This window comes from Bubalus kerabau, chromosome 3 (genome assembly GCF_029407905.1).
Source record: "Bubalus kerabau isolate K-KA32 ecotype Philippines breed swamp buffalo chromosome 3, PCC_UOA_SB_1v2, whole genome shotgun sequence".
Taxonomy (NCBI): Eukaryota; Metazoa; Chordata; class Mammalia; order Artiodactyla; family Bovidae; genus Bubalus; species Bubalus kerabau.
The window spans coordinates 172,309,734-172,324,774 of NC_073626.1; the positions used below are offsets into that span (position 1 = coordinate 172,309,734).

Below are 15,041 nucleotides of genomic sequence, written 5' to 3' on the forward strand. Positions count from 1 at the left end.
AGAAAACCAGTTTGAACTTTTAGTATGGCAACTTCTATCGTGTTCCAAAAGCCCCAAAGGTATTCATGAAGCCCTGGACTTCCCTGGTGGTCCTTGGGTCAAGAACCCACCTGCCAATGCAGGGAATATGGGTTTGATCCCTGATCTGGGAAGATCCCACATGCCACAGAGCAGCTAAGCCCATGCACCGTGACTACTGAGCCTGTGCTCTCGAGCCCCTGCGTCGCAACTGCTGAAGCCTGAGTGCCCTAGATCCTGTGATCCTCTAGAAGAAAAGCCACTGTATTGAGAAGCTCAAGCACTGCAACAAAGTCTAGGCCCTGCTCACTGAAACTAGAGAAAGCCTGCTCAAAGCAATGAAGACCCAGTATAACCAAATGATAATAAATAAATAAAAATTTAAAAAAAGAAGCCTCATACCTCTTGTGAAGCTATTGAGAGTCGTTATCAGGTTGGGGTATTCATTCAGGTTAATTTGGCTGAACAATATCTTCAGAAATGATAGACTAAATGTCTTTTCCAGTTGGGTAAGAATGTTGTACACAACTCTGGATAAAGGGACCAGATTTTCGCAGGCTTCCATAGATTCCTTAAAAAGCAGAATAAAGGATTATTATACGTGATTATAAAACAGAATGGAGATTTATTACACATTTGTGGTTTTCTAAGCTGTAAGAAAGCGATTTTTGCTCTCTTAAGGAATTTAATGCAAGCTCTGTAGCCAAACTCCCTAACATAGAGAAATCACATTTCTGTATGTTTACATTCGGAGCTTCATACATATTGATATTTGGGTGGTTAGTCACAGGAGTTTAGTATTCTGGAAAATAAAGTCTCTCTCGTGAACCTTATTTTAGGTACATTTGAAGGAAGAGACAAATGTTAAGGAAGAAAAGTGGAGACAAAGACTGCTCCTGTCTACTTCTCCAAGAGTCTGGCCAGGACTCTTTAGCTGTGGACCTATGAACTGGTCACAAGTGGCAATTCTGTGGATTTCTTGTTAGCCTCTGCTCTCTCTTTCCTTCTCTCATGAACTTGAAATGCCCTAAATGGGAAATCAGAGATATCCTCCTGAGAGGTTGGCCAAGAGGAGAAACATGGCAGGAGAGAATTGACTGAAAAATACTTGTTGAGCAATGACTTGGTTTGGTGAGCAATGGCTGGGTTTGGGTATCTAGCAACAGATAAGACCAACATGGTGCTACCATGTTGGGGGAGGGGTGCTTTGTGTGGAAATGATAGGCATCAAATAATAAACACAAATTAAATAAATACCCAATTCCTATCAAAAGCAGTGTTATGAAGGAAAGTGTAATTTGCTATGAGGAAGAATACTGAGGGGGACTTAATTAGATGAGTGGGCCAAGGATGCCTCTCTGAGGAGTGATGAGAGAGTTAATTCTTAGGTAGATTGATAAAGAGTCTGGGGCCCTCAAGGAGGAAGGGGTCCGCGGCCCTTGAGAAGGAGAAAGGGGTCTGGGGCTCTTAAGGAGGAGAAAAGGACAAATGCTTTTTTCTACATTGCTTTGTCTTAGTCACATAAGATGTTATTTTCTTTAAGTTCAGAGCTAATGATTACACAACAAAACTCATCTTGAACTCTCTACTAAGGATTATATAACAACAATGTATCTTCTCCTTCTTAAAAGGAACCTTCTGACTTATCTTGTTATCTTAAGACTGTATGTTGTGGGAGTGGGTCTGGTAAGACCTTTCCACTGTTAGTTCTAATTTTGTTAATTTAAGATATATGTTGTAGGAGTGGGTCTGGTAAAAGTATATAAGGCCTTGATAAAAGTAGTGGACCGGGCACTCTTCGTCCCCCTTCAGAAGTCTGTGTCAGAAGCTTTCTTTGTCCTTTTTCACTTTAATAAAACTCTGCTACACAAAAGCTCTTGAGGGATCAAGCCTGGTGCCTGGTCCTGAAGCTAAATCTTCTTCTTTGGAGATCACAAATCCAGCATCATTCATTGTAAGCTATCAGTGACACCCTGATCATGATCTGAAAAGGGGCTGGATCCAACTGGGCCAAGACCGGGGAAGACTGCCTCAGCACTGCTAGCACTCTTCTGGGGCTCAGACTCGAGGGGCTCAGGACCTGCTTTAAGCAACCTAAACTATACGAAAAGAACCTCCCTTTGTCCACATAACCATATCTCCCACTGTCTGCCTTGCTTCACATCAGAATGGACTTTGAGTGACAAACTTTTATGGATTGAATGATGCCTCCTTCTATCCAAAGATATGTCTGCTTAAAACCTGTGAACGAGACCGTGTTTGGACAAAGGCTTTTGCAGGTATAATTAAGAATCTTAAAATGAGACCATCCTGGATTATGGTGGGCCCTAAATCACAGTAACAAAGTGTCCTTGTAAGAGAAGAAAAAGGGAGAAGCACAGTAGAGAAGGCAGGGTAGAGATGGAAAGAATGTGTGAAGCGAAGTTTCTATAAGCCAGGTTCACCTTGGAATGCCGGCAGTAGGAGAAGACAGAGGAAATCAGGGAATGGATTGTCCCTCAGAGTCTTGAGAAGGAACCAACTCTGACAACACCTTGATTTTGGACTTCTGGACCTCAGAACTGTGAAAGAACATATTTCTTTGTTTTAAGCCATCTGGTTTGACAGAATGTGGTCCACTGGAGAAGGGAATGGCAAACCACTTCAGTATTCTTGCCTTGAGAACCCCATGAACAGTATGAAAAGGCAAAAAGATAGGATACTGAAAGAGGAACTAACTCCCCAGGTCAGGAGGTGCCCAATATGCTACTGGAGATCAGTGGAGAAATAACTCCAGAAAGAATGAAGGGATGGAGCCAAAACAAAAACAATAGCCAGTTGTGGATGTGACTGGTGATAGAAGCAAGGTCCGATGCTGTAAAGAGCAATATTGCATAGGAACCTGGAATGTCAGGTCCATGAATCAAGGCAAATTGGAAGTGGACAAACAAGAGATGGCAAAAGTGAACATCAACATTCTAGGAATCAGCGAACTAAAATGGAATTGAATGGGTGAATTTAACTCAGATGACCATTATACCTACTACTGTGGGCAGGAATCCCTCAGAAGACATGGAGTAGCCATCATGGTCAACAAAAGAGTTCAAAATACAGTACTTGGATGCAATCTCAAAAATGACAGAATGATTTCTGTTCATTTCTAAAGCAAACCATTCAATATCACAGTAATCCAACTCTATGCCCCAACCAGTAACACTGAAGAAGCTGAAGTTGAACGGTTCTATGAAGACCTACAAGACCTTTTAGAACTAATACCCCCAAAAGATGTCCTTTTCATTATAGGGGACTGGAATGCAAAAGCAGGAAGTCAAGAAACACCTGGAGTAACAGGCAAATTTGGCCTGGGAATACAGAATAAAGCAGGGCAAAGACTAATAGAGTTTTGCCAAGAAAATGCACTGGTCATAGCAAACACCCTCTTCCAATAACACAAGAGAAGACTCTATATACATGGACATCACCAGATGGTCAACACTGAAATCAGATTGATTATATTCTTTGCAGCCAAAGATGGAGAAGCTCTATACAGTCAACAAAAACAAGACCAGGAGCTGACTGTGGCTCAGATCATGAACTCCTTATTGCCATATTCAATCTTAAATTGAAAAAAGTAGGGAAAACCACTAGACCATTCAGGTATGACCTAAATCAAATCCCTTATGATTATACAGCAGAAGTGAGAAATAGATTTAAGGGACTAGATCTGATAGATAGAGTGCCTGATGAACTATGGACTAAAGTATGTGACATTGTACAGGAGACAGGGATCAAGACCGTCCCCATGGGAAAGAAATGCAAAAAAGCAAAATGGCTGTCTGGGGAGGCCTTACAAATAGCTGTGAAAAGAAGAGAAGCAAAAAGCAAAGGAGAAAAAGAAAGATATAAGCGTCTGAATGCAGAGTTCCAAAGAATAGCAAGAAGAGATAAGAAAGCCTTCTTCAGCAATCAATGCAAAGAAATAGAGGAAAACAACAGAAAGGGAAAGACTAGAGATCTCTTCAAGAAAATTAGACATACCAAGGGAACATTTCATGCAAAGATGGGCTTGATAAAGGACAGAAATGGTATGGACCTAACAGAAGCAGAAGATATTAAGAAGAGCTGGCAAGAATATACAGAAGAACTGTACAGAAAAGATCTTCATGACCCAGATAATCATGATAGTGTGATCACTGACCTAGAGCCAGACATCCTGGAATGTGAAGTCAAGTGGGCCTTAGAAAGCATCACTACGAACGAAGCTAGTGGAGGTGATGGAATTCCAGTTGAGCTATTCCAAATCTTGAAAGATGATGCTGTGGAAGTGTTGCACTCAATATGCCAGCAAATTTGGAAAACTCAGCAGTGGCCACAGGACTGGAAAAGGTCAGTTTTTATTCCAATCCCAAAGAAAGGCAATGCCAAAGAATGCTCAAACTACCACACAATTGCACTCATCTCACACGCTAGTAAAGTAATGCTCAAAATTCTCCAAGCCAGGCTTCAGCAATACGTGAACCACGAAATTCCAGTTGTTCAAGCTGGTTTTAGAAAAGGCAGAGGAACCAGAGATCAAATTGCCAGCCTCCGCCGGATCATGGAAAAAGCAAGAGAGTTCCAGAAAAACATCTATTTCTGCTTTATTGACTATGCCAAAGCCTTTGACTGTGTGGATCACAATAAACTGTGGAAAATTCTGAAAGAGATGGGAATACCAGACCACCTGACTTGCCTCTTGAGAAATTCGTATGCAGGTGAAGAAGCAACCGTTAGAACCGGACATGGAACAACAGACTGGTTCCAAATAGGAAAAGGAGTACGTCAAGGCTGTATATTGTCACCCTGCTTATTTAACTTATATGCAGAGTACATCATGAGAAACGCTGGGCTGGAAGAAGCACAAGCTGGAATCAAGATTGCTGGGAGAAATATCAATAACCTCAGATATGCAGATGACACCACCCTCATGGCAGAAAGTGAAGAGGAACTAAAAAGCGTCTTGCTGAAGGTGAAAGAGCAGAGTGAAAAAGGGCTTAAAACTCAACATTCAGAAAACAAAGATCATGGCATCTGGTCCCATCACTTCCTGGGAAATAGATGGGGAACCAGTAGAAACAGTGTCAGACTTTATTTTTTGGGGCTCCAAAATCACTGCAGATGGTGACTGCAGCCATGAAATTAAAAGATGCTTACTCCTTGGAAGGAAAGTTATGACCAACCTAGACAGCATATTCAAAAGCAGAGATATTACTTTGCCAACAAAGGTCTGTCTAGTCAAGGCTATGGTTTTTCCAGTGGTCATGTATGGATGTGACAGTTGGACTGTGAAGAAGGCTGAGCGCCAAAGAATTGATGCTTTTGAACTGTGGTGTTGGAGAAGACTCTTGAGAGTTCCTTGGACTGCAAGGAGATCCAACCAGTCCATTCTGAAGGAGATCAGCCCTGGGAATTTCTTTGGAAGGAATGATGCTAAAGCTGAAACTCCAGTACTTTGGCCACCTTATGCAAAGAGTTGACTCATTAGAAAAGACCCTGATGCTGGGAGGGATTGGGGGCAGGAGGAGAAGGGGACGACAGAGGATGAGATGGCTGGATGGCATCACTGACTCAATGGACGTGAGTCTGAGTGAACTCCGGGAGTTGGTGATGGACAGGGAGGCCTGGCGTGCTGCAATTCATGGGGTCGCAAAGAGTCGGACACGACTGAGCAACTGAACTGAACTGAGTTTGAAGTCACCTACCTTGGACACCTTCTTTCCCTGGTAATGACCATTTTAGTCTGGAACTTTCAAATTCTAGAAGCTCTGGAGTGTTGTGGTTTGAGACCTCAGTGGTGGGTTGCCATGGCAAAGCACCAAGTGACTCACCCTGTACAGTCTCTCAGTGATGAAGAAGTTGTCTCGGAGGCCTTCGAAGAAGGGAAAGGGCTTGTTGATGGCATAAGCGATCTCCAGCTTCTGTCGTATAAAGTGCTGAAGAAGAGCCTTTTCCAAGGCCCTGGTCATGGTGTCTCTCCTACAAAAGGGACACAAGAAGAAAGGAGAATAAAGATTTAGGGGAGTCACTCTCTGTGTTGCACAGGCATCTGGAGACAGGCATTCTGGTCCCAAAGGCATCCCTTAGCGGTCCACAAAGCCACCTCTGCTGAAAAGACTCATGGGCTTAGGAAGCAGTGACAATGCTCAGCAACACAGAGGGCAAAGTGACCCACAATGTGACACAGGAATCCCGAAGGGGCAGCTGGTAATAAACAGAGCCACTATGTACCGAGTGCTTCCTGTGTCCATGTCATATCTCAGAACAGACATGGCCGTGGGACATCACAATAGTTGACCATTTATAGGCCATGCAAAAATATCAATAAGTTACAACAGGAAGAAAATGCACCTTTGATATTCTTGAAAAATTGTTGAGAAAAGGGAAGCAGTAACAAAAAATTCAATCACCTAGAGATTAAAAAAAAAAAAAAATCAACACAGATCTTTTTTTCCAACTTTGTGTCGAAGAGAAAATTGAACTGTAATTAAGGAGACACAGGAGATTCAAGTTCAATCCCTGGGTCGGGAAGATCCCCTAGAGTAGGAAATGGCAACCCACTCCAGTATTCTTGCCTGGAAAATTCCATGGACAGAGGAGCCTGGTGGGTTGTAGTCCATGGGGTCGCAGAGTTGGACACGACTGAGCATGCACGCACAATGATTTTCTAGGTATTTAATCCTAGTGGCAGATTGAGCTCCCCTGTCTCTTTCTCCTCATTCCCAAATATGTTAAGTTTAACAGAAAAAAAATATATGTTGCAAAAAACAATCATCACAACAGTACTAGAAAACAAGAGAAGATGCTATCAGGATAATGTGAAGAAATCCTAGAAGATAGAGAACCAGTGGGAAAGGAACTAACTAACTGTTCGCCATCTGCGTAGGGGAAGGATATTGCAAAGATCAGCACAGAGCCAGAAAGCACCAGAACGACCACTTGCTGAGACGAGGAAGGGGGCCTGAATGACTAATTATACCACATCATTCAGAACAGAACATCCATCATATTCCTCACTCTTCATCTGTTGTGATTGCCAAGGAAGCACTTGCCTAAAGTATTTGGTGGCCAAGCAGAACTCATCTGACCAAAGTCCCATTTCTCACTAGTGCAAGATATGGCAGGCATCTCATAGATGAGTATACAGGTGCATATTATGTAAAAGGGTCTTAAAAATGAATGAGCAAAGACAAACATCCAGTAAGGGAAAAACAAGACAAAACAAAAGTCATACACAGACAATTGAGTCAAATGCACAATAAATATATAAAAAACATGGTAACTCTATAGTAATCAGAGCAGTGTAAGCAAAGACAACTTGGTAACTTTTGCCTGTCAAGTTGGGCAAGATACAAATAATAGCGATAATCATAGACACTCCTGGTCCAGATACAAACAGGTCCCAACATTCTGGAGATTAATTTAGTAACCAGTACCAAATACCCTAAAATATATACCCCCTTGAGTCCTAAATTCCATTCCTGGGAATTTATTTCAAGAAAATAATCATGAATGTGCTTCAAGAAAAAGTATTGAAAAGTCAATACACTAGAGCAGAAATGAAATATCCTCTCTTGAGTTTTTCTTTCCCACTTGCTTCCCAGCTACTTCGAGTCACTTGTGAATAATGAATGAGCTGCCCGTTGGGGGCAGAGTGCAGGATGACCCTTCATGGACAATGAAGAGCAAAACTTGAGTTCCAACCGTAACAACAAACTAGAATTTAGGGAATAAAGGACTGAGCTGTGTTTGCTTCCCCTCATCATTTGTCTTCTTTTTAACTGTCTCCTCTTAAATCCCACAGTCCCCTCTCTGACTCTTTGGAAAATACTATTTTACAAAGAAAGAGAGTCACAGTTGAAATTGTTTAGTTTTATGCAGCAGCTGCAGCTGCTGCCAGGACATGAACGGTAAAAGCCAATCACCCAAAGTGAATAAAGCAGACTAGACGAAAACCCACCTGGATGCTGAGATGGCTACGTGTTCGTGCCTGCTTCCAGATCCAGGGGCTGGTCTGGGGTGGCTCCTGGGAGACTGAGAAAAGGGCAGAGAGATACCAGTCGGCAAAACAGGAAGTCTCTGCTTTGCTACACACGAGGAGGGCCTGGCTTCCAGGAAAGGAAAGTGAAAGTACTCGGGCCGATCCTGCGGAGCTGCCTCGGTGTCCGCAGCCTCCCTCTACCTCCGGAAACTGGTGAGATTCCCGGGGCGTGTGGGGACTGGGGAGGGGGATTGCGAGGATTGCTGCTTATCGGTACCATCCTGGGAGGCGGGTACAGAGGGGAGGAGGCCCAGGGGTCAGCCCCAGGGTCCCCAGGAACTGGGGATCTGCCGCCTGTTTGCCTCCCTACCAACCTCTGTATTTCCCCAGGACTCCTCTTCCTTCTATACTTTTTGGAGTAATGAAGATGTACCCAAACTAAACTGTGGGGATGGTGACACAGCTGAATAAATTGACTAGAGATGATCAAATTTAAGGGAAAAACAAAGTAGAGGTGAGGTGACTCAGAAATGCCTGTACTTTGTCAGGATAAAATTACTACCTAAGAAAATTGAAATCAAAGGATGCCTGAACATAAACTGAAATCATGCGGTGGCAGGCAGACCTCCAGGCACGAAAGTGTCTTTGAATAGGCTGGCAGGTGGGAGCTGGGAGCGTGTGTAACCCAGATCTAGGGCAGAGTCAGGGCCAGGAGATGCCTTCAGGGAGGCAGGGAATGCCCCCTCTGTATAGCCCGTTAAGGATTTCTAATATGCGATGTTGTGTAGGGTCTGTGAGAAATCCTTTAATGTGGGAATCTGTTTAACTTTCTTTAAATCACTGCTTACTCCTTGGGAGAAAAGTTATGACCAACCTAGACAGCATATTCAAAAGCAGAGACATTACTTTGCCAACAAAGGTCCATCTAGTCAAGGCTATAATTTTTCCAGTAGTCATGTACGGATGTAAGAGTTGGACTATAAAGAAAGCTGAGCACCGAAGAATTGATGCTTTTGAACTGTGGTGTTGGAGAAGACTCTTGAGAGTCCCTTGGGCTGCAAGGAGATCCAACCAGTCCATCCTAAAGGAAATCAGTCCTGGGTGTTCATTGGAAGCACTGATGTTGAAGCTGAAACCCCAATACTTCGGCCACTTGATGCAAAGAGCTGACTCATTTGAAAAGACCTTGATGCTGGGAAAAATTGAAGGCGGGAGGAGAAGGGGATGACAGAGGATGAAATGGTTGGATGGCATCACTGACTCAATGGACATGAGTTTGAGTAAACTTAGGGAGTTGGTGATGGACAGGGAGGCCTGGTGTGCTGCAGTTCATGGGGTCGCAAAGAATCAGACACGACTGAGCGACTGAACTGAACTGAACTGAACTGAAATCACTGATTGTCATATGTATTCAGTCCATGGGTTCCCCTACCAGGACACATATGGTGTCCTATCCCTCAGAAAAAAGAAAACAAAACAAATGGGAAAGACAGTTCTAAGGTCTATGAATCCTTGAAACCAAGGTTAACCTACATGGGCAAGAGCTCAATTTTATTGAAGTGTAAAATACATCCATTGTTAGTATGCATATGATGAGTATTTACAAATAGAGTTACAACCACAATTAAGATACAGACCAATTCTATCACCCCAGAAAGTTCCCTCCTCTCCAACCCCAGCATCAGGCAATCACTGATCTACTTTTTCTATGACTATAGATTTGTTCTGCTTGTATTAAAGTTTTACATAAATGGAAACACCCAGTATGCACCTTTGGATGTCTGGCTTCTTTTGAATCACAATGCTTTTGAGATTCATCCTTCTTGTTGAAGGGCCAGTAATTTTTTTCCTCTTTAGGTGTGTGGCCCCACCTCATCCCATCTGATCACCACCATGTCACCAAGATAATCGATCTGTGTGATGTTCTTTGAGAGGCCCAGGTGATCCAGATCTGTTTTGACTGTGTTATGACAAAGGATAGGTGAGTTAATATAACTCCAAGAAAAGGTGTGAATGAATAATCTTATCTGTCCTGTGAGAATAAAAAGTTTCTGATCCCCCTTTTTAATCAGAATGGAAAGAATATATTTGTCAAATCAGTGGCCACATACATGGCCTGGGCTGGGGATCTTACTGCCTAGACTGCCTATTTTCTTATTCCAGTCCTCCAGCCTTCTTATAAATTCTTTGAGCTACCCAATATACTTCTAAGAAATTGATTTTCTGCCTGAGTTAGTCTGAGTCAGTTTTGGTTAATTGTACCCCCACATCCCAACTAATTAAAAAGTTGGTTGTTGCTTTTGAGTTGCCAAGTCATGTCTGACTCTTTTTTGAACCCGTAGACTGTAGTCCACCAGGTTCCTCTGTCCATGGGGTTTCCCAGGCAAGAATACTGGAGTGGGTTGCCATTTCTTACTTCAGGGGATCCTCCTGATCCAGGGATCAAACCCATGTCTCCTGCTTGACAGTCGGATTCTTTACTACTGAGACACCCAAAAAGCTGGTAGCAGAGAGTGAATTGTGGGCAACAGATCTTCACAGAAATGTCATCAATCTGAGATGGGTTATCTGACCTAATTAGACATAAATAAATAATAAAAAAATAAATAAAAACATAAATAAATAAACCAATAGTGTTCAAAGATGAGTAGACTTTGGTAAGTTAATAGCAAATTAACTAATAACATTGGATTGTGATCAGGACTCTGCAATTCACACATCTATTCCAAATGTCAGATCTTAGCACACTTAACAAAATGGAGAGACATTTTTTCAGGGAGAAAGAAAGTGTTAACTTGCCTTCAAAGATTATCACCTACTTGACCTAAGTCTGAGTGGGAGAAAAGAGCAAGGAGGCAGGTCAGAATCTCCTCATCCCCCAGGTCATATGGAAGAAAAAGGAGAAAAACGCTACCCCTCCATTATGAGCCAGGGACCATCTGATGGTCATCTGTGGGCTTGCACCAGACATCCCTGATCTTATCCTAGAGACACTGATTCTCTAGTGAACACAGAGGAAAATTGGCAGTGGGAAAACAGAAGCTAAAGTTCCTATCATTATCCAGCTAATGCAGAATATTGCCAGGTTAAGTTTTCTTGTAAATTTGGCAGAAATACCCCCTAAGCCCTAATCTTACCACCATCAGCTGAGGAACACCAAAGACCCTGTGCTTATAAGCAAAAAAGGCACCATATTTATGCCAGCTGGTCTAGTCTGTGTCCGACTTTGTTGGGGCCACTGTGCCCAATGGAGTTCAAAAACCAAGGACAACGATGCCCGACAGAGGCAGAGTTTACTAGCCTGTTTGCCAACAAAGTGAGGGAGAAAGAGAGGTGGGCAGTCGCAGGTATGTCAGCACCTGGTAGGCACACAGACCCTGCCCACTGGGCTCATCATGTCCTGGCACCTGGAATCTGGCCCAGCCAGATTCGTGTTCACTTCTTCGGGGGAAAGAGAGCAGACGAGGGTAGAGAGGTAGAAATCTTCTGCCCCCTATACTTGGAAAACATGTTTATGCAGATCTTCGAGCATATCTATAGTGAGCCAGAAGCACTGGGATTCAGTGAGACATGCTTCGGAAACATACTACTTGGAGGTTCCCAGTTCTCACCTACTTTGGCCCATGACTCTCTCTAAGACCCTGGATTCTATAGGCACCTTGACTCTCATTCTCCTCTATCTTTGCCCCATTGTCCTACCTGGATTTCTATTCCTCTGGTTTTATTTATCTGTGCTTTGCCCCTGTTCCTTTATCTTTCAACTTTACGCTGATGTAGTGTGCTTTTCCTGAGTGCCTGTTAAGTTGCTTCAATCCTGTCTGACTCTTTGAGACCCTGATGGGCTCCTCTGTCTGTGAGATTCTCCAGGCAAGAATACTGGAGTGGGTTGCCATGCCCTCCTCCAGACCCAGGGATGGAATCAGCTTCCAGACCCAGGGATGGAACCAGCTTCTCTTATGTCTCCTGCATTGGCAGGCAGGTTCTTTACCACTAGCTCCATCAGACTTTTCCAAAGTTGCTCCAAATCCTTTACAAAATGAGAGCTGGGTATAAATGAAAAAATGATGTACAAACATAAATGTAACACACTTGTTGCTAGCATCATCACTTTGTCCTTGAAGATGTAGGGAGTCTTAGTTCTAAACCCTGCTCCCATCCAATGAAAAGCCTGTCACTTTGAGATTTCAGAGACTAGTTGAAGCTCAATTTTTTTCCTAAGCACTCCTGGCTGCATTTGAAAAGTGCCCATAGATTCAAGAAAACTTAGAATTGCACATCAGGCTTCTCTGCCCAAACTTAGCTCTTCCTTCTGGTTGCAGGAGTTGGGAGAGATCTTTTTGGCCTCTGGCTGCTTTACAGAAATTTTGAAGAATATTTTCTCCAGCATTTCGGTTCTCTCCAGTCCTGGGTCTGAATATTGGATCTGAATACTGGGTCTGATTCATCCAATCCAGGCTCACGACTGTGCCGGGTCAGCCCATGGGCATATGAGAACATCTGAAATGTCTGACTTTCCTTTTTTTTCTTCTCACAGCCACCTTGGCAGGGGGCAAGGAGCAAACGTGGTTTCTTCCTCCTGGTCAGCACTGTGCCACTTCACCTCAAAACGCGTCTGATCTGTTTGAGTTCAAGGCGTCTTCCTGCCCTCTCTTCTTTGCAGGAGCGAGGCGTTCCCTCTCTTCTGTGGGTGCTCTGTTCCTCCTCCCTGGGGGCTGAGACTGGGAGGAGGAAAGACCAGCGTGTTGAAGGCACCCAGTTCAGCTGTTTCACTTTTCTTTTACCTTTAGGTGCCGCACCCAGGGGGCTGATAGATGGGCAGACTTTCTCATCACAGCTCCGGGAAAGGACAGAGGCAGTGAAAATCTAAGCAAGAGTGATCTGGGGCTGGCTCCATGGTCTAAGAAGAAGATGGCAAGTGCAGGCAGCCCCTCTAACTACAGGTTAGTCCTGGCCTCCTGTGTCCTGCGTCTCTCCTAAGGAGAGAGCATGTCCTGGCACCCGTGCTCGTTGTTTCTGTCTACCCAGTCTCAGCCGGCAGGCATAAACAGAATGAGATGACAAATCAATCAGTTAATGAGTGGAGGCGATTTCAAAAATGGCGGTGGATTAGCCGTGGGGGAAACTGAAGGACACCTTGACTGATGCCCCCTTCTTATTTCCCTGTAACTGCCATGAAGCTGGGTGGGCCCTGTTGGAACTCCCCGGCCCCTCGGAGGCTTGCAGCAAGGTTGGGTGAGTCCTTGTGCCCTCTGAGCCCTCTCATTCTCCCCAGTGCCTTCTCCATCCCTACCTCCAAAGACCATTCTGTCCAGGAAGCATCTTTTTAGAAAAATTAACATCCAAATCGATCGCCCAACTGTTGTTAAAAATGTTGCGCGGTTTCTGGGTAGTGAGAGATCCCAGTTTTGTCAGAGCCCTGACTCTGAGAGTCAACTCAGGAACTTGCTAGGAGGAACTGAAAGTAGATGGGGCTCAATACGAATGAATGCAAACAGGCAGGGAGGGTGTGGCTGTCTTTTCTATTCTGGGAGGTTTTACACATCGGGCTAGAGAAAGAGGGAAATTGTCTTTGAAAAAGAGAAGACTTATTGTCAACCATCAATCTATTTTCAGTGGTAAACAATTTCAGCAATGTGAAAGTGTATCATAACTCCTCTAACCTGGGCTGCCAAGCTGCGGCTATTCCTGGCACTAGCTGGGCCCTAGCATTTCTACCTGCAGTGGTGCAGCCTGCCAGGTCCTTAGTGCCCAGCGCCCTTTCTCCTGGAGGCTGACTGCATGTCTGCTCCCGCTTGCTCCTGAGAGATGGGAGAATGAGCCAGTGGAGCTTGAAGTCCAACTAGCCTTTGGCTTCCAGGCAGGAAAAGAAAAGCTCTGAGAGGTGAGGGTGGGGTAATGCTGATCTCATAGAATGAGCTAGGAGGGGATACCTCTGCTTCTATTTTCTGGAAGAGTTATAGTTGAAGTGGTTTGGTAGAATTCACTAGTGATACCATCTGGGCCTGGTGCTTTCTTTGTTGGAAGGCTATTATTTATTGATTCAGTTCCTTTAATAGATACAGACCTATTCAGGTGAGCTATCTCTTTGTGTGAATTTTGGCAGTTTGTTTCAAGGTTTGTCCATTTTATCAAATTTGTAGGGACAGTGTAATCTGTACTATTATTTCTTTATTATCCTTTCAATGTTCATAGGATTAATAGTGATGAGCCCTGTTTTGTTTTTGATATTGGTAATTTCTGCCATCATTTTCTTTATTAGTCTAGATAGAAGTTTATCAATTGTATTGATTAAAAAAAATTAGCTTCTGGTTTCGTTGGTTTTTTTCTGCTTTCCTGTTTCAGTGTTATTAATTATTACCTGATTTTTATGATTTCTTCTGCTTGACGTAGGCTTAAATTTCTCCTTTTTCTCTAGTTTCTTCAGATGGAAGCTTGTATTATTAATTTAGATCTTTCTTCTAATATGCATTTTAACACCACACATGTCTCTCTAAGCACCTTTGCGCTGCATTCTGTAACTTTTGTGAAAGTGTGTTTTCATTTTAATTTTGTTCTAAATAATTTTAAATTTCCCTTGAGACTTCTTTGATTCTAGAAATAGGCTGTTTTGTCTTTAAGTATTCTGGAATTTTCAAAATACACAGGTATATTTCTGTTATTTCTACTTTTGTTGCTGTCTGAGAATATAATTTTTTCTGATTTATTTTCCTTTTAATTTGTTAAGATAAGTTTTACAGCTCAGAACGTGGTGCCTTTTAGTAAATATTTCAGGTGAGCATGAGTGGTGTGTATATTTTGTCACTGTAGAATAAATAGTCTTTAAAATGTCAAGTAAATCAGATTGGTGGTGCTGTTCAGGTCAACTATATTTTTACTTACTTTCTGCCTCCTTGTTCTATCAATTACTAAAAAAGGGGAATTGAATTCTCCAACAACAGGAGTGGATTTGTCTATTTCTTCTTGTAGTTCTATCAAATTTTGTCTCGTATTTTGATGCTACTTAGATTAGTTGCGTATACATTAAGGA

The 15,041-nt window shown here is 43.1% G+C and overlaps 2 protein-coding genes across 9 annotated transcripts in view; one reads left to right on the top strand and one right to left on the bottom strand.

Moving 5' to 3' along the window:
- Positions 1–8,163, bottom strand: part of SP110 (SP110 nuclear body protein) — a 49,991-nt gene extending 41,828 nt beyond the window's left edge. For all 3 annotated transcript variants that reach the window (XM_055573700.1, XM_055573699.1, XM_055573698.1), the window contains exons 1-3: positions 7,994–8,163; positions 5,865–6,012; positions 421–589 (exon numbers count right to left, since the gene is read on the bottom strand). In XM_055573700.1, coding sequence (XP_055429675.1) covers positions 421–589; positions 5,865–6,002 — 307 coding nt within the window. In that variant the 5' untranslated portion in view covers positions 6,003–6,012; positions 7,994–8,163. The remainder of the gene's footprint in view (positions 1–420; positions 590–5,864; positions 6,013–7,993) is intronic.
- The window catches only part of LOC129646850 (nuclear body protein SP140-like protein), an 84,649-nt gene continuing 77,633 nt past the window's right edge, over positions 8,026–15,041 (top strand). For 4 of the 6 annotated variants that reach the window (XM_055573691.1, XM_055573693.1, XM_055573694.1 and 1 more), the window contains exons 1-3: positions 8,152–8,227; positions 9,872–9,995; positions 12,802–12,954. In XM_055573691.1, the coding sequence (XP_055429666.1) occupies positions 9,982–9,995; positions 12,802–12,954 (167 nt within the window). In that variant the 5' untranslated portion in view covers positions 8,152–8,227; positions 9,872–9,981. Of the gene's footprint in view, positions 8,228–9,871; positions 9,996–12,801; positions 12,955–15,041 lie in introns of all 6 variants that reach the window. The other 2 variants (XM_055573695.1, XM_055573696.1) reach the window with 2 other exon arrangements.